Here is a 24093-nt window from a genome sequence, read left to right as displayed (position 1 = left end):
CTGCACAACATCATTTCTTCCAGGTCAGGTCCTTCTTCAACTACTTTGTTTCCCTTTCCTTGCCATATCATCTCTCTCAGTCCTGTTTTGCTTCCTAGGGATTTGCTGGACTTCATTAATGATAGGCTTATGAATTTTTTTTACATGGTTGTCCTCTGCTTTCTCCTTTTCCTTCATTCAGCATGATTATCCTTCAAAACAAAATCCATTTTGATAAGAGGAGATCTCTGACTTATACTGCCAAATATGGCTGCCTCGTGATAGACGCCTCACAAAACCAAGTTATGAAATAGTTTGCGGGAAGTAGGTTGTTCCATTGCTGGCACACAATTCGATATACACAAATTGCACAGGAAGCCAATAGAATATATCCTATGGCAATTCGTTCCACCTTGTGGCAAATACAAGAGTCGTTGATTCAATTTCCATATTTCTTAACTCAACCGGTTCAACAAGGAGACAATAACAATTCGTGACAGTATAATCTGAATCCTTCCTGCTGTCATTTTCCATAGATCCACCCTTTATTTGAACTTCCTTTGATTTCCGGTTGGATCCTTTCTCAACCAAAGAATTTGGTTTGGATATTTTAATAAGACTCTAGGTGAATGCTTTCGGTACTGAGCATGGATAGTGTAATTTTGAAAAGGATGCATCCCCTCAAACAACTGCAATGTTTCTCTGAATTCTTTGACATGGCTCTGTATATCTTCAGGACTGTTGGCATTTTTACATGTCTGAAAATTTAGGGACAATTCTGAAATTTTAGGCACAGGTTTGATCTAAGTCACAGGTCTGAGAATCTTTGCACAGATATGAACTATGTCTTCTAAAAAATAAGTAGGTCTAAACTGTTGTCCACATACTGTTTTAAACTTGTCTTCTCACAGGCCCGAGATTGTTGTAGATCCTTTGCCATAGGTCAAAAATCTATGCAAAAGTACTTAATGTCACAAAGATATGTGACAATTCAAAAACTCTTGCTTCAGTTACAAGTCTTCATTGTACATAGGTCTGAGATACTGTCAGAAGTTCGAGCTACTAGGCATTTTTGCACACAAGACATATGCCTCATGTCCAAGAGTTTACAGGTCACAAATTCTCTTCCACAAGTCGGAGCACAACAAATGTTACATGTCTGAAAATTTAGGCACAATTCTGAAATTTTAGGCACAGGTTTGATTTAAGTCACAGTTCTGAGAATCTCTGCACAGATATGAACTATGTCTTCTAAAAAATAAGTAGGTCTGAACTGTTGTGCACATACTGTTTTAAACTTGTCTTCTCACAGGCCCGAGATTGTTGTAGATCCTTTGCCATATGTCAAAAATCTATGCAAAAGTACTTAATGTCACAAAGATATGTGACAGTTCAAAAACTTTTGCTTCAGTTACAAGTCTTCATTGTACATAGGTCTGAGATACTGTTAGAAGTTCGAGCTACTAGGCATTTTTGCACACAAGACATATGCCTCATGTCCAAGAGTTTACAGGTCACAAATCCTCTTCCACAAGTTCGAGCACAACAAATGTTACATGTCTGAAAATTTAGGCACAATTATGAAATTTTAGGCACAGGTTTGATCTAAGTTTAGTATTGTATACCTTCAGTTTTTCCATATTCTTGCAAATCCATCCCATAACAAAGGAAAGATGAACTATTGCATCTACTACATCAGTTGAATTATCCATGACAATAACAATAGTTGATCCAAGACCTTCTGTGGTCTTGTGTCAACCACTTGACTACCCCTCCTCTACAGAATGCAGAAAGCTGATAAAGAGGACAATGACCCAGCTCTCTCAAAAATGTTTATACCCCTCGACAACTCTTAAGATCCAAAGCATTAGTAGCAGTATGCCACTCCAACAAATATTTAAAACAGTATTTGTCATAGTAATGTTTTCATAAAATGATTTGAGAATTCCATGACCTCAAGCCGAGTCGATTAACAATGCATACATGGAGTTGCTAAAATGCAATCGAAGCAGATGCTTGCTTAAATTTTCATGAGAGATGTGCTCCATGGAACTCTTGATTTTATCTTTAAGATGGAATGTGTACAGACTAGAGAGGTGCTTGTTATGATTAGTCTCTTAATTTCTTGATTAGAAAAGGCCTGGTTTTCTGTCAACCACTTGGCTACCCTTCCTTTACAGTGTGCACTAAGCTGATTAAAAGGACAATAACTTAGCTTCCTCAAAATGTTTATACCCCTAAATAACCCTTTAAATCCAAAACATTAATGGGATTAGGTCACTCCAACATGACTTCAACTTTTCCTACGTCAATTTGCACCCCTCAAAATCAAAGCATATCCAAAATAGAAAATAAATTATTGCCTAAAACATCATTTGAGTTTGGATTTTTTATCACTTGAAATTGCCCTTTATCGCCTGGTTTGACCTTTGTGATTACTGGGATCCTTGACAGGTTTTTTTTCTCAAGTTATGACTGTTAATTTACTGTTCTATTGTTTTTAAATCCTCATTTTCAAATTCCCAAAGTTTAGAAAGCTTTTTAATATCTATCTTGAGATTATGAATTTTCATGTTAATGCACAGCTTAGAGAGGGAGGAGGCAGAAGATCTGATTAAGAGTCACGGAGGGCGCGTCACTGGATCTGTCAGCAAGAAAACGGTTGTTATAGATTTCCTAACATTGCACTTTTTTTTTTTCATTTTTGTATTTTCCCCGATTTATGTCATAAGTAATTAACAATTAATTTCTTTATAGTTCCCTATCATAATTGGATATTTTTTTGAGCAACAATGTTTTGAAACCTTTCTGTTTTCATATATGCCCTATCCAGAGCTATTTGTTGGTTGATGAAGATATTGGGGGTCGCAAATCTCAGAAAGCAAAAGAACTGGGGTTTGTAATCAATTAGATTTTTTACTATTCTTCTGTGGATACCACTTGTGATGCATTTCCATTTAGGTATTTGGTTTCTCATTGGGCTGATCTGTTGCAGGATAACTATTCTTTCTGAAAATGCTTTGTTTGACATGATCCGTAAGTCAAGGATTGCTTGGCACTCTTGTTGAAGGATGTGCCTGAAGTAGGAAGCTCAACTGAGCCAGCTGTTGTTATTATTAAAGAGTTGGAATGCCCTGAATGCAGAAGGTCGTTTTGTGCTCAATGTGGTGTGCCATGGCATGTGGGTTTGGATTGCTCTGACCTGGAGAAACTGTCTTTTTCCGAGAGGGACAAAGATGATTTGTTGCTCTTATAGCTCGCCAAAAAAAAAGCTTGGCGACTGTGTGGAAAATGTGGACAAATTGTTGAAAAAACGTCTGAATGCTGTAACATGATTTGCAGGTCAGTGAACCGGTAAAATGCATTTTTGTTGACTATTTTTTTTTTTTTTTATAATACCCTATTTGTCTTTGATAAAGATAATTGGTTCCAATCTGAAAATTAGATTTTCTAATCCTAGCTGTAGGTTATGATATCTTTACTGTGTGCACATGGATGCCTAAGTATTTCCAATTGAAAAGCAAAGCTACATACTAATTGTCAATGGCTTAACAAAGATGTTTCTTCAAATGTATCTAGCTTAGGCAAACCTGGTATTTGAAAACTACTTATCTAATATCTTTCCCTCGCCTCTGGTGAATCTGTCATTGAAATTTGTTGTTCAATACTGGAAAACTAAGAGGCATTGCTTGGTTATTTAAACCACAAGGAGAACTGAAACATATGGTGGTTGGTGTTGTTTCAGATGTGGTTGCGAGTTTTGTTATAAATGCGGATCAAAGTGGAAGAATGATACAGTGCCTTGCAAATGCTCTGGGTGGGAAGAATGATAAAAGGAGCTGAGATTTTCTTGGATTTGGGACCTGGGAGACAACAAAGTTGTGAAAAATACATATGGCTATAAATATTGTTTACCAAATTCCATTGTGGTTTCTCTTTAAGTTGATCTTTGCAATGTAGTCCTCATTCTCTTACACAGGGGAATTATATCAGTTCTTCTTCGTCATGAATAACTTGATTTGTTTCAAAGCGCATGCCATGAAGATTTCATTCAAGAGATACATGCTTGACCAAAAACAAACTTAAAATTTAGTAAGTTCAACCCCATACCTGTTGTGGATCTTTGATAGTCCGGGTTCTTGCGAAGTTTCATGAGTCAAGAGAAAGCCTCAAAGGACCTTGTGAAGTCTCTTTACTGAAATCTTTTTGAAGACTTACCTTCGCAGGTTTTGGATAATGTGATTAGGGGTGTTCTGAAGCACATATCAGATTGCATTGTAGCCACATTTCTCAGTGATAACGTTAAGCGGTTCAATACAAATGTTGTTATGGGAATTGAGGTTGATTTGAAACTGCTAGAATCTTTTGCAGATACTCAATTTCATGACAGTGGCTTGGATGAGCTTCAAGGTGCAACAGATCCAAAAAAGTCTTTGTTAGAGGCAAGGCAGTTGGTTAGTCTTTTATTAAACAACCATCCAGAGCAATGGAATCTTAGTTAATGGACATTTATAAATTATAACAGATTCTTGTGAGGTTAGTCTTTTATTAAACAACCATCCAGAGCAATGGAATCTTAGTTAATGGACATTTATAACAGATTCTTGTGAAGTGTTGAGGATAGAGAACATTGTAAATCAAGATGGGGCTCCATTCATGTATTATCACACTTGCAATGTAAGCCTTCCAGGCCAATGTATTCATGATTTTTCCTTTTTATTGTAGAAAATATATCTAAAACAGCTAGGACAGCATTTGAAATTCTCAAGTTCTCTTCCTTTTTTGGTTTAAGCATGTCAGCATTTTTAAAAACATGTGAATGAATCTGGACCCCAAGAAATACATGTTGAATCAGAAATTCTTGTGGTTTTCTTTATGTTCTTCTGCATTTACATGCTGCTCTTTTCTTTTTTTCTCTTCCAGTATAAAGGACTCACATTCCCAGTCTGTTTTGTCTCCTATATCTTTTACTCTATTTCAGATTTAATAAGCTGTACAATATCAATAGCAGCTCAAAAGGTGGGCCAGCAGAGGTTCTATCAACCTATATTGTGAGCTATCTGGTGCATTATACCTGTCTACTATCAGAAAACAGTAGCTGGATTCCTATTATGTAACATGGAGCTGGCATTATGTATATGTGATAGTTCTCGTTTCAGAAACTTTGTATGCCTATTGTACCACCCATTTCATGATAGCGTTACATTCAGTGATATCTACTGTGTTATTCTTTTATTCAATGTGATTCACATCAAGTATATTCTCTTTTTACTCATCCAGAGGTGATGATTTTGATTGAAGGCTAAAGATCTAAAAATCATTGTTTATAATTATAGTTTTAATTCTGATAATTTTAAGATTTTGTCTCTACCTTTTTTAAATTGTTTTTTCAGTAGTTGTACGTTTGAAAGAAAACAACGTGTTTTCCAGTTCTATTTTGCATTACCCAAATTGAATTTGAAGTTTGCTTGGAAGTGGTTTATCAATGTAAGGAAAAATGTTGTGGCTGTGATCAACTATTCAGTACTTGTGGCCTGTGACTTCCCTGAACAGAAAGACAAACAGTTATATGGAATGTGAAGAGATAGAAAGCACAATAGCAAGAAACCCATGACACTGGCTACATTAGTTATTTAATTACTACATGTTCGAGATAGCTATATATACAATATACAATTATTTTCACAAACAAAAATTTGTGTTGGTTTACATTTCTGGTAAGTCGATAAAAAACTGTGAACATGGCTGTCCATAACTTGCAGGGGGTTGTTTGGTTTGTGAAGAAGGTGAACAGGGTCATAATCAATAAATTTTCAGTGCAAGAATGTTTGTGAATTTATAGATATATAATTTTAGAGCAAAGTATCAAGCAAAATACACACTTTTAAGGCATACATGGTAGGTTTTGCAAAATGTGTAGATATCTTCTTCCCAATATAAATATATAAAAGGGGAAAACTTATGTCCATCAAATGTGGATTTCGGCCTCTTTTTGCGCTATGGTTGCTGGAAGTGTTATTCCTACTTGTGTTTTCCTGTTGCTCTTGATTTGCTTTGCTTTTATTATTTTAACTTACTCTAAAATCAAAGAAGACATTCAATGTGTTTTGTGTAATATAGATATAAACAAAACATCTAAAGAAAAGTAATTGCGCAATGACCCAGTCCAAGAAAACAAGGTTTTCCACAAGGCTTGAACCAACATCTCTTCTAGAGAAATTCAACAATTCCAATTTAATAATCCTATCGGCCTCTCTTTGTACCTTTTGGGACAATTGCTAGTTTACTCTTTCTCACTACTGACAGTGACGTGGCAGCCGCTGTAGATGCTACTTGTCACCACTTGACTCTATGACTAGGGCTACGGCTCTCTTCTTATTTAAAAAATACTCTGCTCAAAAACCTGTGCAACTCGCTGGTAGTGACTTCTGCCAATCATAGCAGTGACTCTCTAGGCTGCTTACGGCCCTTGTCAATTCTCAAAATTGGTGGCAATAACACTGGAGACAATGAGAAAATACCATAGTTACACAGGTACTGTTCCCGACCATTGGAGAGCACGTACCCAGAGCTCTCCCGTTCTCGGGACCTTGGGCGCTGTGCTGATCGGGAACGCGCCAAAACAATGGCGAGCTTTAACCGGTACTTTGGAGCTTTTTAGGGGCTTCAATGTAACAAATTTTTGACGTTTTTGGCGCTTCACTGCAATGAATAATGCAAACTTAGGTGTATTTGACCCTGCAACTCATGGAACTGTACAAAGGGAAGGGTATGTTGTTGGTTTAGATCTGGATATGGCTCTGGAACCAAGAGAAACAACCCATTTATGGAATGCCATTCTATCCAAATGAAGATAAGGCATCTGACCTATCATGATCTTTGTCATTGGAAAACTATTCATTCTCCTCATATACACGGATGGTGGATGGATATAAAAGCATTTAAACAGATTGTTGGCCACTAGAATGACCATGACAAAAGATGGAATACTAAAGAAAAAAAAGTTGAAATTATGAAACATAAATATTATTAAAAAACATTTTTTAATTTAATTTTCATATTTATTTAAGTATAAAATATATATTAATTTGGAAATTTATAATTTTATTATACACACTCTCTTTAAAATAATATTGGTTTTAAACACTATTTTTTAATTATTATTAATATATATTTTATTTTTTCTTATCTCTATTTTATATATATATATATATAATCTAACTATAATAGAGATGAGAAAAAATAAAATAAGGAATTGAACCAGTAGTGACTTAACATATAAGGTTGCATTAAATCGCCTAATAATTGAGTAATAACATTTTTTTTCTAGTTTGGGAGTTATGCATGCTTCTTTGCTATGAAGGAATTTGATTGGCAAATTGTTGATAGACTGATATTTTGATTTTTTTTTGTAGTATTTTAAAGTTCAATCTTTTACATATTTCTTTGCAAGATAGAATTTCATTAGCAAGTTTTAGATAGAAATAAATAAATTATTTTATTTTTATTTTTAATATATATTAAATTTTAATATATTATATTATTTCCGCTTCCAATTTGAGCAAAACTTCTAGCCTTATCAGACATTGATCACCGCATATCAAAAGTACCTCCATATCAGAAACTTGTGTAACATAAGAAAATACAGATTCATGGAGCCAACAGAGTGGGCCAAGTGAAGAACAATTCTCTTTTTAAATTGTGTTGTAAAGTTGTGGCACTGTTAAAAAAATTAAAAACATGCAAAATAGGTACGGAATTCACTTGTTAGTGCAAAAACTGCGCAATTTGGCTGCGTCGGAGGTGTGCAATCAGTGCGAAAAGCGTTCAACGACATTTTTCACCGCGCCAAGTCAAACCTTCAAATTCCAAGTGCCTTGGTCATATAAAAGGTGAAAGTGGTGTGCAAAAACTGCGCAATTTGGCTGCGTCGGAGGTGTGCAAGCAGTGCGAAAAGCGTTCAACGACATTTTTCACCGCGCCAAGTCAAACCTTCAAATTCCAAGTGCCTTGGTCATATAAAAGGTGAAAGTGGTTATGTTTTGAATTTATCAAAAGCTCCATATACGTTTTGTTTTTTGGGAAGTGATTTTTTTAAAAGGTTATGTTATAACGTGTTGATTCATGCACTTATAGATAAAGAGCTTTTTATAAAGTTATAAAAATAAAATAATAAAGGCTTTATTTTATTTTATAAAGCATTTGGAAAGCTTTATAAAAAAATGTTTTTTGGAAAAAGAGCTTGAAAAGTTTATAAAGTTTTTTATAAAGAGGGTTTTAATATTATTTGAAGAGAAATTTTTGAAGATGATTTTATCTAGTTTCTGGTCTTAGTTTTCATTATTAATATGGAAGAATTATGATGTGTAGTTATTTAGATGGAGACTATATTGAAAGCTCATGATGTTTGGGAATATGTTATGGATGGATTTCCAGAACTTAAAGATGAAGCAGTTAAATGAGCCATTAGTGATGCAGAGAGGGAACAATGGAAGAAATACAAAAAGAAGAATGCGCGAGCGTTGCAACTTATCCAACAAGCTGGTTACCAATCAGTTTGATCAGGAGAGATTCATTGTCATTGATTTGATAGATCAAGGGGTGTTCAGGCTATGTGAGTGAAGCATTTCCTAGGAAGCCATCAGACCGACACTTTGTGTTGATGTCTAGTTCCTAAAGTAGGAAAGGTGGCATTGATCATAAAGCTTTGACACGCACCTGGATCTCTAGGTTGATGGTTAGCAAGTAGGCCTAATGGTACCTAGAGACGTTGAAAGCTTGAGGCCATCTTAGTCCCACTTGGATAGATTCTTTGGTCAAGAATCTAGTCCATGACATTGCGGTGCCTAAAATTCTTCATGGTTCATATAGTTGAGATATTCATTGTACTTGTATATGATGAATACCTCCCTAGTTAAGAGGGAGTGTTGGAAAATGTAACTAGGTTCAACCTTCATTAATGTATTTGAGTCATCATGTAATTTACTTGTCAAAAGAATAAAGAAAATTATTATTATTATTATTATTATGACTTATTAAAGCATGGGTTTCATGCTTAGGTCATCATGTTTTAGGTCAAAAACCCTATTGAGGACTTCTAGGATTTATTCTGAGTTAATAGAGTCATTGTACTTGTAAAGAGACCCTTCTTGGGATTTTGAATCATGTAAAAAGGCTTAGTATTGAGTCAAAAATGAATTATGTTGTCTCCACACCAAATCAACCTCAAGGAAGGCTATTCGACCTCACCTAAAGACTATAAATGAAGAAGATTGAATTCCATTTGGAGGATATCAAATAAAACAAGTTCAATATCTCTTTGAAGCTGGGAAAAAGTGTGAAGTGAAGGAAGAAGGAAAAATAAGCGTGAGCTTTGTCTAAGAGAAGAAAGGAAGGAAAATAGAAGTTTTGGTGCATCTCTCTCTCTCTCTCTCTCCCTCGTGCCCTAGTTTTGAATATTGAAGTTCTCTTGTTGATGCCACTGCCAATTGCTACATGTGGCTACTGCTATATCAAGCATAGGTTGAAGTTGTTATTATTGGGTAATCCTGCATCAGGAAGTTGTATTGTGCCAAGATCGAAGTTTCTAAGTGAAGATCGAACTCTTTTAGTGAAGATCGAACTCTCTAAATAAATATTGAGTTTGTTGGGTCCAAGAAAGTGTTGTTATTGCTGCTCTTGATGCTAGGTCAAGTAGGATCATCTGTAAAGGATGAAGAAGGTTGAATTGGTGTAGAGGAAAGTTTGTGCTAAGGTCTAGAGTCTTCAAATATCTCAAGAAAACTATTGAAGGAAAAAATATGGACTGGGTTTTCCCCTAAAGAGTGGTTTTTCCCTGGCTATGTGCCTATATATGGTGTCCATTGATTTATGTGCTATTGCTTTGGTAATTGCTTTATGAACTAAAGAAAGAAGATATAAAGAAACCTAATAAGAAATCAAGAACATCACAAGTAATTATCAAGTATAAGAAAATATTTTTGCCTTTCTAATTTTCTAACATGCAGAAGGGGTATACTTAAGCACCTAAGGTTATAGTGGCATCGGTTGTAATCAAGAGGCACCTGCCTAGAGTTTATAGTGGTAGCACTTGGAATTGATAGGCACCCACTTAGAGGTTATAGTGGTAGTGATTGCAGTAGACTTAGTAGAAGTGGTTGGATTCGAAAATACGAAACCAATCCAATTGCAAATTTCTCTAAATACAAAAAAAAAAGATGATCATTTTTAATAATTTATATAATTTATGAAATGTAAATTAATTATTTGTGTCTTAGAAACAAAGTCAAATAAGGTTTGAGTGGAGGTGTCACAACATGGTTGAGAATAGAGTGTTCGCCTTCCTCACTCTTGAGGCCTTCGTCCAATAACAGGTCTATAATGAAGATTAATAGGGCATCGCCTGGGTATCCTAATTTCAAAAACAATACCGATGTGAGTGGCCGAGAGCCCAAGGGCATGGGGGGTTTTCATCCCAGTGGTGATGTCTTTGTGGGCTATGGTTCGAATGTTAATGGGTACAACCCTAGTGGTGATGTCCATATGGGAGCAGAGTGATGGCCTAGAGTGGCCTTTGAAGGGATGATTTCCTGTAAAATGTTTGTCAAAAAGCTAGAACGAGAAGCTCACCTATAGAGTGATAAAGGAGAAAAAGTACGTGATGTGTTTGAAAAGACGCACCAGTCAAACGAGGAAGGAATTGGGGATATTGATCTCCAAATATTACCAATATTTGTCATGTATCTCTCTGGAGAGTCCCTCTGCATAAGGGTCAATGAGGTTGATGTTGTACTCACACTCGCAGCCAAGATACAAGAATTGATGGGAATTTCAGCGGGTTCATTGGGGCTCCACTACAACGGAAGAAAACTTAAGATGGAACTAGTACTCAAAGATTATGAAATTAAGAAGGATGCCTCTATTTCTCTTGTTACTTGCCTGAATTGTGGATCCAGGGGTGTAGGGGCATCTTCTACATCAAAGCCCATGTTTTTCAAGGATGCCCTCAGGATAGGTCCCAACTCTCATTAGCCTCAGGTAGCTCCTAAGTCATTCTAGGTGGACAAATTAGAGGTTATACCCTCTGTGGAAGTTTCGTACTCAGATCTGGAGGATTTCTTTGAGATCTACACTGTCTCACGGCTCATCTGTTGCTTCAATGACTTATGGCCTCATTCATAGGATATTTATAAGTGGATTCATTCACCCTAGACCAAGAAGTGCAATGTTATCTTCTGCTCAAAAGGATTTTTATATTATGTTTTGTTGAATCAGAAGATTACCGAAAGGCCCTAACTCGTGCGTCTTGGTTCTGGGTAGATCCAATCTGTTTATAACCCATTGGTTTTCGAATTTCAACCCTCTACAATAGTTTTACCAAGCTTCCAATCTGTGTTCGATTTCCTAATCTTCCTGCCCACTTACGGCACTATTCAATTTTTTGAGGTATTGGAATCTCCTTGGGTCATTTTCTTGCCACATATCCTTCTCAAGGACAGCTTGGCTTGTACACCTATGATATAATATGTATGGAAATTGATATCAAAAAAGGGATGCAAAATCAAATGAGTTTAAAAATCAAAGATTATCATTGGTCTCATTGAATCTTTGCATTATGAAAATTTTGCATTTCGGTGTTGAGTCTATCTACAAACTGGCCATTTATAGAATTCTTTCCCTTAGTAAAATCCCAACAAGGATCGTCATGATAGATCTTCCAAATTTAAAAGTTGGAAAGTTTGTCTCCCGCCCCATATGGAGGGCAAAACTTCTTTTATCTCTCACTAAGAAGATGAGGGTGTTGATGATGTTATGATTTGGGGGAATAAGGATAAGACTATTATTCATCATACTCATGAGGACTCAACAGGGAAATAGTAACCCCTACAAATAGACAATTGGTAAACAAAGATATATCTTTGTGTTTTTGGAAGCATGCTCATGAATCAACATCTTATGATACCAATAAAGAGTCTCCTTTAACTTTCAACAATAATCTGCGAATTACTTTGGCCAATCCCTTCTTATTAATTGAACCAAAATTCTTATTAAAAAAAAAAAATCGATTAAAGTATATTTGTTTTTTTAACTTAAAAAAGGTAATGTGAGTGTGTGTTTCTCCACCGACCATTCCTCAAAAAGTTGTCGACCGCCGAAACTGCCGACATTTAAGAAAAACTACACAGTTTACTTTTCTTTAAAAAGAAGACACGCGAGAGGCCGCGATTGTCGAATTGCCCTCGATTACCGACACCGACATTTTGGAAAAAAAAAGCATCCACCAATCAAAATATATCAAGGAGCGGAATTTTGTCGAACCGACATCGATTACCGACATTTTGAAAAACATAACGTGGAGGCACGGTATGTTATGTGGCTGATTTAAAAATGCCGCCGCATTGTGGATAGAGACCCTTTAGTCTCTAGTATTTCAGATTTAATATTTTGCTTACAGGTGTATGCACTGTCGGTGGCATTTGATATTATACTTACAAATGTCCAAACTTTTTTTTCCAGAAGAAAAAAAGCTGTATTATATTCATAAAAGTTCTGGATATACATCATATGGCAAACACATGGGGTCCCAAAAAGCTGTACAAATGTCCAAACATTATGCACAGTGCAGAAGCATTGAATATTTCTCCTTTAATTACGGACGTGCTATGCACTCTGCGGCATCGAGGCCATAATTTTCTCAGTAATATAATTTTTTTTTGGGAATTTTGTCATTTTTGGCCTCCATGTCCACGAGTTTGGCTAGGGAAATCTCGTAAAAAATATATTTAAGAAATGTAATCTTAGGAGAGTTTGAATTGTTTTGTCTCGGGAGAGTTTGAATTGTTTTGTGTTTGGATAAAGAAATTTAATGAAAATATATTTAAGAAATCTAATTTTGAGATAGAAATTATTTAAAAAAACTAATTTCTAGAAAATTTGAATTATTTTTAGAGTGGAAATAGATTTCACTTAGATACATTCAAAGTCTTAAAGTTTAATAAATTTTCTTGAATTGTTTTTAGAGTGGAAATAGATTTCACTTAGATACACTCAAAAGTTTAGAGTTTAATAAATTTAAAAAAAGTTGTTAGATTTTTTTAAAATCTCGTGAAAATTTCAATTTTCTGGATTATGAAATTTTAATTTTTTATTATTACAATTAACCAAATAACATTACAAATAAATTCACAACTGGACAATTCTAACCCTTTTTTTCCAAAATTTGCCTAATTTAAATGTTGATGGTTTAGACTACGCTTTTTCAACATAGCCGACCTCTTTAAAAAAATAGAAAAAAATAGTAGTACTTTATTTTGTTAACAATAAGGTTGACGTCATATGGTCGTATTCATTGAAATTAGAAATTGGATGCATAATCACAGACAATGCATTTGATTTTGAAGTAGAATTTTTTCAACGATATGAAGTTTTTTAACTCCTAAATTTGGGTGCAATAAGTGCCATGGCATATAAAAAACTGTGATTTCTCTTCTTATTCTCAATCCTCTTATAAAAAAAAATTGATCCCTCGTCGTCCTATGACCCCCAAAATCTATGGGCAAATAATGATTCATAAAAAAAATATTCCATTAAGACCCATAGTTATGTCTTACGGCGTTTCTTTTGCAACATCTGATACAAATGCTAGTAATATTTTTTTCAACATAAATGTTGATGATTTAGACTACGCTTTTTCAACATAGCCGACCTCTTTAAAAAAATAGAAAAAAATAGTAGTACTTTATTTTGTTAACAATAAGGTTGACGTCGTATGGTCGTATTCATTGAAATTAGAAATTGGATGCATGCAAGATTTTTCGAATGACAGTTTGCGTTATTAGCATCTTAAATTGCTGGATGGATTCAAATTATATATGTCAATTTGCAATTGCTATATCACAGTAAATTTTCACACTGAACATCCGACCAAATTTGGATGTAGGTGAAATTCAGCGAAAATAATTGGCGGTCTCTGATAGCCCCATATCCCACGCTGTGGGGTTCATACGCGACAGTCAATTTTCTCAAATTTTAACCATTGCCATTGCAGTGCAGTGCACGTTTTGTACAACAAAAAATATTTGAAAAAGCTGAATACGTGGTCGGACATTGTCATATGCTCTGATCCTTTGAATTTCGTCAGCAGCCGATGATACTTCGTTTCAGTTTCCCGAAGCTTAATCGTGGCATATGTGAAATTTCTCAGCGTTCAATCTCCTGGAAAGACACGCTTCTCCTTAAAAAGGGTCCTAACATTTGATAATGCCCTCCACTTACGACACCGACATTTTGGAAAAAACATCCACCAATCAAAACATAACACCGCGCGGAATTTAGTCGAACCGACATTGATTACCGACATTTTGATAAAAAATGAAAAACATAACCCGGAGGCGACGTATATCCGCGGCTGATTTAAAAATGCCGCCGCATTGTGGATAGAGGCGCTTAATCTCAACTATTTCAGATTTCATTTTGCTTACAGATGTCTGCAGTGTCGATGACATTTGATATTTTGCTTACAAATGTCCAAATGTTATGCACTCTGCGGCAACATTTAATATTTTTCATTTAATTACCGACGTGCCATGCACTCTGCGGCGGTATATAATATTCCGCCTCTGAGTTTTAAACAGGCATTAAGGCAATAATTTCTCAGTAAAATATTTTTTCCTGGGATTAGGTCATTTTTGGAGCGTTGTCGAGGTTCCGACAGTGGAAAAAAAATAAAATTAGAAAATCTAATTTGGTTAGAGTTTGAATTGTTTTTAATGGTGGAAATGAATTTAATACATTTGTTTTTTTTATGGTAGATAGATTTTGTTGAATTGTTGAAATAATTTCTCAACAATCAATTCTTTTGTTTTGGAACCAATTGGATGTTATTAACACCGTAAAAATGTGATATATTCATGTGAGTCAGTTTTATGGAGTGTAATAAAACTTTTGCTTTATGCGTGCATGTCTCTGTTTTTCTATTAACACCATAAAAAATTTTGAGGTATCCAAAATCCTAAAACTCTAGGGATATCAAAAAAAATTCTACTAAATTTTTTCAAAATATGATAAAAATTTCCACTTTTTAAATTATAAAATTTTAAATTGTTGTTATTGCAATTAACATAGTAACATTACAAATAGATTTATCCACGCGCGCTCCTGCTCTGCAACTACTGACTGCACCAGCGCGCCCCTGGCCAATGCATCCTTTCGTCCGCCCAGCCTCAGTCACTAGAGGCCAGCGGGGACCCTGATCCCCCTCCTTCGCCGCCTCCGAAGGTGTTAGCTTTCATATCAATGGTAGCCGTTGGACCAAAGCGCCCTCCCTCAGCGTCTCAACAGAAGTTCGTTAAGAAACTGGACACGATTCCATCAGTAGCCCTACCAGAAGAAGAAGTAGCTTTGAACCTTGCGGAGAGAGGCCTCATAGGTCAGTTCACGGGCCTCTGGCCATCTCCCAAGTCAGTTGATGAATGGACCCAAAGGAACTGGAAGCCCCTGATCAAAGAGGGAGTCAAAAGTTATTTTGTAGGTAAGGGTTTCTTTGTGTTTGTCTTCGAAAACCCAGATGACAGAGGCTTAATCTTTAGAAATGGACCGTATTTCATGGGACCCCAGGGTCTTTATCTGAACAAATGGTCTCCTGATTTCGATCCCACCCAGGACATCCCCTCTGCTGTCCCGGTCTGGGTTAGGCTCCCCCATTTGCCACTTCACTGCTGGAACCAAAAATCCCTTCAGATCATAGGTAATGCATTGGGAAAATATATAGATCAAGCTGCGAGAAAAGACCAGTATTCATGCGCCCGTATCTGCGTAGAAGTGGACCTAGAAGAGGGGTTACCGGAAGCTATCAAACTCACTGTAGCTGGGTGGACGCATGTCCAGGAGTTGGACTACGAACAACTACCCTTTAAATGCAGACATTGCCACGGTCATGGACACTTTGCAAAGAATTGTAAAAAAAAAGCAGAGGAGCAAGTAGACAAACAGAATGGGGAACAATGGACTCTAGTCCAAAAGAATGAAATCTCAAAAAAGGCACAGGAAAAGGCAACATGGACGGAGGCCCTAGCAGCGCCAAAGCCAACCAAGAAACGGAAGTAATTCCAAAAGGGACAAAAAGTGCTCAGAACAATCAAGTAACCCTATCCCAGGAGAATGTAGAACAGGTGGACACTCCACCCTCAAACAAAGAGGAAGGGGAAGCAATTCAGACCGAGGCCATCCAAAGCAGTCCCTCCAATCCCTCATATGCAAAAATAGCAAAGAAAAAACCAGTTGAAAGCTCTGGTTGCTCGGAGGATGAAACCTACGAGAGACAAACGAAAAAAGCAGGAAGGAAATCCTGTAAAGAAAAGAGGGAGGAGGAGGTAGAAAGACTCAAAATACAAGGAAGTCAAGCTACAATAGAAACGTCTGTTGGGCGAAATATCAGACCAAGGCCTTCCAAGGGAGGCCTCAATACTCCCTCAAGTAAATAATGAATCTCGTCTCTTGGAACTGTAGAGGACTCGGGAACCCCTCCAAAATAGAAGCATCTAAGGATCTTATGAAAGCAGAACCCTCAAATATCCTCATGCTCCAAGAGACCAAAATAGAAGGCCAAGCCCTTCTAGAGATCAACAGTTCAAAGTGGAATAAAAGAACAGGCAAAGTTGTCAGCTCAAGGGGAACTTTTGGAGGGTTGGCAACTCTCTGGAATGAAGACGTTTTTCATCTAAAAAATAATCAAGAAACACAGCACTGGATCTTTACGGAATTGATGCACAAATCAAGTAAGTTGTCTATTTCCCTTTTCAATCTTTATGTCACAGTTTCTTACTATGAAAAGCGAGAATGCTGGAACTCTCTCTCCGCCTTTTTAGAGTAGACATCCCCCAACAATATCATCATAGTAGGGGATCTCAACATCATTATGAAAGCAAAAGAGAAGGGGGGGGTCAAGCAATAGAGACCCCATGCTAGATGAGGTGGAGGAGCTCTTTCAGCACTGGGATCTTTTGGACTTCAATCCTGTCTGCGGCATTTACACTTGGTCCAATAACAGAGTGGGAACAGATCACATCTCAGCACGTTTAGACCGATTCATGGTACAAAGCTCCATAATGATGAACAGAAAGATAATCATCACTAAAATTTTGCCTAAACTTGCTTCTGATCATAAGCCTATTCATCTACTCTTGGAAGATGAAGAAGACCTAGGACCTATTCCGTTTCGGTTCAGCCCTCTATGGATCGAGAGGGAAGGTTTTATAGAGACAGTGAAGGCAGCTTGGGCCAAAACTTTCATGGGATCCCCAAGCTATGTCTGGGAGCAAAAGTTGAAAGCCACAAAACAGGCTCTGAAGAACTGGATAAAGAGACCAGCCTCCTCTCCTACCGAGCAAAGAAAGGAGTCAGTCGATTCATTGCAGGCTCTGCAAATAGAGATGGAAAGCAAAGATATCACAACAGAGTTGCTAGAAAAAGAAATAAAAGCCCAACGATCCACACACCAATCTTTCAGAATGGAAAAAGAATACTGGAGACTCAAATCCAGAAGTTTGTGGCTGAAGGCTAGAGACCGAAACACCTCCTTCTTCCACCGACAATATAGAGCGAGATTGTCAAGGAACCACATAGCAAAAATCAAAACAGTTGAGGGAAATGTTTGCAAAGGCTTTAACCAAGTCAAAGCTGCCGCCGAAACCCACTTTAGGAATCTTTACAGAGAAGGAACTCACAACAACAATGAGGAAGCCGCTGACTTCATCGCTAACATCCCTTCTCTCATCAGCCTTGAAGAAAACACAACTCTCTGTAGGCCAATCACTGAGGAGGAAATCATAAACGTTATCTGGTCCATGGACGCAGACAAGGCTCTCGGGCTTGATGGATTTACAATCCATTTCTACAAAGCTTGTTGGCATCTTATCAAAGCTGATCTCCACAAAATGATAGGTTGGTTCATGAAAAATGCCAAGATAGGTGGAAGAACCAACTCCACTTACCTCGCTTTAATCCCCAAAGACACCAATCCGGAGACATTCGCAAGATTCAGGCCCATTTCGTTGTGTAATGCTTCATATAAAATTCTGGCTAAACTGTTATCAAACCGGATCAAGCCCCTGTTAAAAAGACTGATCTCCTCTCCTCAAGATGGTTTCGTGGAAGGTAGGCATATTCTGGATAATGTAATCCAAGTTCAGGAGACCATGCACTCAAGCAAGCAGCGGAATGAAAAAGGTATGTTGATTAAATTAGACATGGAAAATGCCTTTGATAGAGTGGATCGCTCTTTCCTCATCAATGTCCTTCTCTCCTTTGGATTTTCGACCCAATTCGTTAATCTTATTAAAGCTTGCATCGACAAACCATGGATTGCCCCTTTAGTCAACGGTCGCCCCACAAATTTCTTCCAAGCCCAGAGAGGTATCAGGCAGGGATGCCCTCTCTCCCCATTCCTGTACATCATAATGGCAGATTCCCTCAGTCGTAAACTCATTGCTGAAAGACTAAATGACAACATTCTGGGTCTCAAACCTTCCCATGGAGCTGAAGCCCTAAACCACGTTCTATTTGCTGACGATTCCCTTCTCCTTGGTGGAGCCTCCATCAGAATTGCCAAAGCCATTGACACAGTACTCATAAGTTATTGCAGAGCCTTTGGGGCATTAATCAATGAGAGCAAAAGCGAAGTTTTTGGCTGGAATATAGATCAGAGGGAACTCACTGGCATAACCACTCTCCTCGGATTCAAAGGTCAAGCAACATGGGATAGATTCAAGTACCTGGGCCTTCCCATCATATCAGGAGCCAATAAAAGATCGCTTTGGAGCGAAATAATCTCGAAAATTAAAACAAAAATTGCAGCGTGGGGAGGCTATTGGCTGATGAAGGGAGGCAAAGTAATTTTAATAAAAGCCATGCTGTTGGCGCTACCAATTTTCCAGGCAGCGTTTCTCCTAGCACCAAGAAATGTGTCAGAACAAATCTCCAAACTGCTCAGAGACTTCTTGTGGCAGGGAGGTAAGGGTAACAAAAACAAAATACATCTGGTGAATTGGGATGTGGTGAAAAAAACAATGGCAGAAGGAGGGCTGCAAATTAGAGACCCAGCTCTCGTCAATCTAGCGCTGGGAGGAAAGATTTTGTGGAAGTTGATCCATGAGCCCTCTCATCCGGTTAGTGTCTTGCTGCGTACAAATTACGGACCCAACAAATCCCTCAACAACCTCCAGAACGCATATACAGTAAACAACACGCAGGTGTGGAAATTATGCTGCAAAAGCAGCAAGTTCTTCAACAAACAGGTCTACAGGATCCCTGGCAACAACAAACGCACCCACCTGTGGCTCGACAGTATTATGGGGAAAGAACCTCTGAATAATAATGAGGACATAGCTGATCTCAGGGACTGGCTGAAGCAAGCAGGAGTCAACACCATATACGACCTTTCAATTTGGGATCAGCGTGGAGATTGGGCAGGATGGGATTTTCATGGAGTCCCAGCGCGGTTATTCCATCAACAAACCCTGCTTGAAGATCTGCTGGAGGAAGCAACGCCTGTCAACAGATCCATGAAATATAGCTGGGGTTGGGGTCAGTCTGAAGTCTACACCACAACTGCAGGTTATAGAGCATTGCAGGCCTCAAGAAACAGCAAACAAACACCGGCCTTTTGGAAGAATGTCTGGGACCCCCTAGCCTTACCAAAAGTGAATTTCTTCTTCTGGACTCTGGCCCATAATAAACTCCTAACTGGTGATAACCTGGAAAAAAGGAATATAGCAGGGCCGCACAGATGTGTGTTATGCAGTAACAATTTCGAAACAACCCAGCACCTTTTCTTGGAGTGCAATTTTGCAAAAGAGGTATGGGGAATTATTTTACATGAATTTCAGATTATATTGCCTTCACAAATCTCTGTTGCAGATCTCTATCCCACATGGAGCTTACTCTATTCCTAGCGCATCCCTTCCAAATCATTATGGAGCAAAATTTGGACAACTCTCCCTAAATACGTTTGTTGGCAGCTTTGGCTGGCTCAAAATCAGTTGATTTTCAGAGAGATGAGGCACTCTTCATTGCAAGTTGCTGCAAAAGCTAAATCCTTTCTCTTAGAAGCGGCCCAACAGCAGTATTTCAAAGATGACCCTTTGTTACTCCCTGAAGAAAAAAGATGGCTAGGCCTGCTAGAGCCTTCCCCGCATAAGCATCTCCTCTCTCCTCAAAAGGTAAATCAGGAATGGCGCATAAGAGACAAAGATGATAATTTTCAATCTTGGTGGCGGTCTCAAAACTTATCCACAATTTTCTTCGACGGAGCGTCTAAAGGTAATCCCGGCGCCGCTGGTGCTGGGGGGTCATCTACTCTCCGGATGGGGCTTCAAAAGACTGTTTCAGCTGGGGATTAGGCCAGAAATCCAACAATCAAGCAGAGATTCTTGGGCTTCTCAAAGCTTGCCATATTGCAAGAGACAAAGGTGCCAAAGACCTTCAAGTTTTCGGAGATTCAGAGATAATAATAAAAAACCTAAAGTTGGGAATACTGTTTAGCAATGCCAGCCTCAACAAAATACTGGACAGATTGAAGAGAGTTCTCCTAGACTTTGACACGTGCAAGTTTTATCATATTCTTAGAAAGTCAAATAGTGACGCTGCTTAGATGGCAAACAAAGGCAACTCTCTTATGAAAAGACTGCTAATTGTAAACAATGTAAACAATGAAAGCTTTGTCAGATGGCAAACAAAGGCAACTCTCTTATAAAAGGACTGCTAATTGTAAACAATGAAAGCTTTGTACAAATGCCCTGAAAATCAAATAGATCATAATTAGCAACAATTAGAACTCTGCAATGTAATAGGGGTCACTCTAGCAAAGACCCAAGATCCTTTCAAATAAATAAAATCCATAACCATTTCAGTTAAAAAAAAACATAACCATTTCAGTTAAAAAAAAACATTACAGATAGATTTAACATTAGAAAAAACTTATTACACTCCAAATTTCACCACTTGAAAATTCTAACCTATTTTTTAAAACTTCTTACTAAATTTAACTAAAAATCTGCCCGAAAAAACTAATATTTTTTTTAGAATAAATGTGGACGGTTCAGACCACGCGTTTTAAACATAGCCGAGTTTGACGAACCGACCTCAATTACCGACATGTTTAAGATAACTTTTACCCGAGTTTGACGAACCGACCTCAATTACCGACCTGTCATAGGGTCATATGGTCGTATTACCGACCTCAATTAAAAATAAGGTTGAAGTCATATGGTCGTATTCATTGAAATTAGAAATTCGAGGAAGGCAAGATTTTTCGAATGACAGGTTGAGATTGCTATATCACAGTAAATTTTCACACTGAACAACCTACCAAATTCGATGTGAACAGTTGAAATTCTGCCAAAATAATGGGCGATCTGATAGCCCCGTATCCCACGATGTGGAGTTACATACGCGATTGTCAATTTTCGCAAATTTTAACCATTGCCATTGCAGTGCAGTGCACGTTTTGTACAACAAAAAATATTTGAAAAAGGTGAATACGTGGTCGGACACGTTTGGTACAACAAAAAATATTTGAAAAAGGTGAATACGTGGTCGGACACCGGCATATGTTCAGATCCTTTGAATTTCGTCCGCAGCCAACGATGCTTCGTATCAGTTTCCCGAAGCTTAATCGTGGCATATGTGAAATTTCTCAGCATTCAATCTCCTGGAGCGACACGCTCCTCTTTAAAAAGGAGCCTGACATATTTATTTTTAAGAGTGTCATCTGTTCTGGTAGACCAATTAATCGACTTGAATGAAGTCATTTGTGTCGACGCTTCAATCTAGCCGAGAGTCCTCCCACTGCTCAAAAGCTGCGTATCGAATTTTGCAGTAAGGTATAAGTATGAACTTGTTTCTTAATTGATATCCGAAATTCAGTAGTCGATTTGCTTGTAGTAACTAGTTGTTCATTGTAAACAGTACCATCATGAATATTGTTGTGTCCGGCAAATCTTCCAGCGAGGAACTCAAGCAAAAGCTCTTGCTCCTCAAGCCAGCCATTGATGAAATCTCCAAGCTTTCTTCTGACGTAGACGTCCCCGCACCTCAGAGAGGCCACCCATTCAAAGACTTTCAGGCGCAGCTGCAAGATGGTCTTCATCTCGTCAAAAAATTAGAGCAACTGAGTAGCTTTAATTTATACAGAAGGTATCGCTATGGAAAGCAGATCCTAAAGATAGAAAAGAATGTCAACGATTTTTTGCTCACCCAAGGCCTGGCCAACCTTATCCTTGATGTCCACAAGCTAAATGTAGATTTCAAGAATTGTAGCGAACGATCTGAACGTGTTGAAGAAATGGGTCGGCATATAATTGAGAGTGTGAATTCCAAATTCACTAGTGATGCTACTTTCAATTCCTTCATGCTTCAACAAATAAGCACAATGCAACTATTTCATAGCTCCATTGATGGGTTGCATGATACTACAATGGATGAACAATCCACCAGTATCTGCAACTCCCAAATCCGGGTATACCGAGCTTTGTAGTGGGTTTGAATATTCCTGTCGATGATGTCAAACAAATCCTATTCCAGAATGAAGTTAATATCATTGGGGTCGAAGGGATGGGTGGAAGCGGCAAAACCACCCTTGCATTAGCCCTTTGCAATGATCTTCAAGTCAAAGGTAAGAACTCCCCCCCTTTTAATATTCACTCCAAATTTCCATTTTTGTTTCTTCAGTTTGGCTTGAAGTGCTCATTCTTTTTGTGTTTATCAGATTTCTTCCAAAATAATATAGTTTTCATTACTGTTTCACAATCTCCAAATGTAAAGGCGCTTTTGGAAACTATGTGGGACAAGATAATTGGAGCTGAGAGGCCTAATTTTCAGAGTATCGAGGATGCGCATAACCAACTGCAGAGAAATCTGAGTCTAAAAGGAAATCGACAAACTTTGGTCGTTTTGGATGATGTTTGGTCGAGATCAAATGCCGAACAGTTATTGTTTGTTGCAAAGGGATACAAGACAGTTATCACATCCAGGCAGGATTACAGCATTCCAAGGACAAACAGCAGCCATGTGTATCACATACCCATGTTGCAGAGGACTGATGCCCTCTCCCTTTTTTGTTTCTGGGCCTTTGGACAGCCTTCGATTCCAGAAACAGAAGATGAATATCTTGTTAAAGAGGTATGCATTAGACATACTATTTGTTATCTCATATTTGTCTATCTATCCTCCTATTTAAGAATTAGTATACAGAGAGATTTTCCATGGATAAATGGTTTTCCAAGTCTAAAATTGCGAATAATAGTGAGGGTAATAAAAGTACATAATTTTTTGAATAATTTAGTTTTTTGGAGAAGAATAAGTCAACGTTTAACATGTATAATATCTATAGGTTGAAGCAATGTGTATGGGTTTACCACTTGCCCTCAAGGTCATTGGAAGCTCCTTGCGTAATGAGCCACTGCCAGTTTGGGAAAACGCGAAGAAGAAACTTTCAAGGGCAGAACCTATATCACAATATCACAGAGAGGAGCTTCTTGATTGCTTGGAAACCAGCATAGATGTCCTTGATGATGAATCAAAGGAGTGCTTTTTGGACTTGGGAGCATTTCCCAAGGGTAGAAAATTCAACGTGGACTCATTATTGGATATTTGGATATTTGGGTACAAAAAATGAAGAGCTGAAGCAACAATGAATTACTTCAGAAAAGAAAGAAAGCAATAAGTACACTTACGAGCTTATCTTTAAAATTGCATTCTGATTTAAGTGGGATACTGGATCATTGATGGTTAAAAGGTAACCCTGTCGAGGCTATGAACACCTACTGGCAGCGGAGGCTCTACCTACGACAATTGAGTATACAGAAAACTGATCTGAGGAGAGACTTCTTGCTTTTATCTTGAAAAAACCAAGTAAAGATTGATGTAGACAAAGTAACTTTTTATGAGAAAAGAATAATAAAAAAGAACGATAGTTAAGTAGATGTTGTTTTATTAATAAAGAGCAGTATTTCTTACCTTATATTCCATGTAACTATTTTATTTTTCAAAACTATCTTTATTTTGAAAGTTTTAGAAATTTCAGAAAACTCTCAGAGATAACTGGTCCTTCCAAGTGAA

The 24093-nt window shown here is 37.6% G+C and overlaps 2 protein-coding genes and 1 pseudogene across 3 annotated transcripts; all 3 read left to right on the top strand.

Moving 5' to 3' along the window:
• Positions 1–2440: 2440 nt before the first annotated feature.
• On the top strand, positions 2441–4388 carry LOC149208217 (replication factor C subunit 1-like). Its single transcript, XM_089395963.1, has 4 exons — positions 2441–2640; positions 2813–2874; positions 2975–3321; positions 3725–4388. The coding sequence occupies exons 1-3, from the start codon at positions 2551–2553 to the stop codon at positions 3045–3047; spliced, it is 225 nt and encodes a 74-aa protein (XP_089252089.1). The 5' UTR covers positions 2441–2550; the 3' UTR covers positions 3048–3321; positions 3725–4388.
• Positions 4389–15273: 10885 nt separating this feature from the next.
• Positions 15274–16083, top strand: LOC149208216 (uncharacterized). The gene has a single exon (XM_089398270.1). It carries the CDS (start codon positions 15274–15276, stop codon positions 16081–16083), a length of 810 nt encoding a protein of 269 aa, XP_089254396.1.
• A 5529-nt stretch (positions 16084–21612) lies between these two features.
• LOC149208215 (putative disease resistance protein At4g33300 pseudogene) lies at positions 21613–23650 on the top strand (annotated as a pseudogene). Its single transcript, XR_016253061.1, has 4 exons — positions 21613–21857; positions 21982–22648; positions 22742–23154; positions 23366–23650. The product of XR_016253061.1 is annotated as a putative disease resistance protein At4g33300 pseudogene (transcript).
• The last annotated feature ends 443 nt before the right edge of the window (positions 23651–24093 follow it).

The sequence above is a fragment of the Pinus tabuliformis genome, chromosome 1_2 (assembly GCF_031772625.1).
Source record: "Pinus tabuliformis cultivar Carrire ecotype Pingquan chromosome 1_2, CPIR1, whole genome shotgun sequence".
NCBI classification, from domain to species: domain Eukaryota; kingdom Viridiplantae; phylum Streptophyta; class Pinopsida; order Pinales; family Pinaceae; genus Pinus; species Pinus tabuliformis.
Note: the sequence above shows the minus strand (reverse complement) of the source record. Positions and strands in the feature narration are given on the sequence as shown.

Coding starts and splice junctions, on each gene's coding strand:
- LOC149208217 (XM_089395963.1), top strand. CDS start 2,551: ATGTTAATGCACAGCTTAGAGAGGGAGGAGGCAGAAGATCTGATTAAG. Junction 2,641..2,812: donor GATCTGTCAGCAAGAAAACG/GTTGTTATAGAT, acceptor TGCCCTATCCAG/AGCTATTTGTTGGTTGATGA. Junction 2,875..2,974: donor CAGAAAGCAAAAGAACTGGG/GTTTGTAATCAA, acceptor GATCTGTTGCAG/GATAACTATTCTTTCTGAAA.
- LOC149208216 (XM_089398270.1), top strand. CDS start 15,274: ATGGTAGCCGTTGGACCAAAGCGCCCTCCCTCAGCGTCTCAACAGAAG.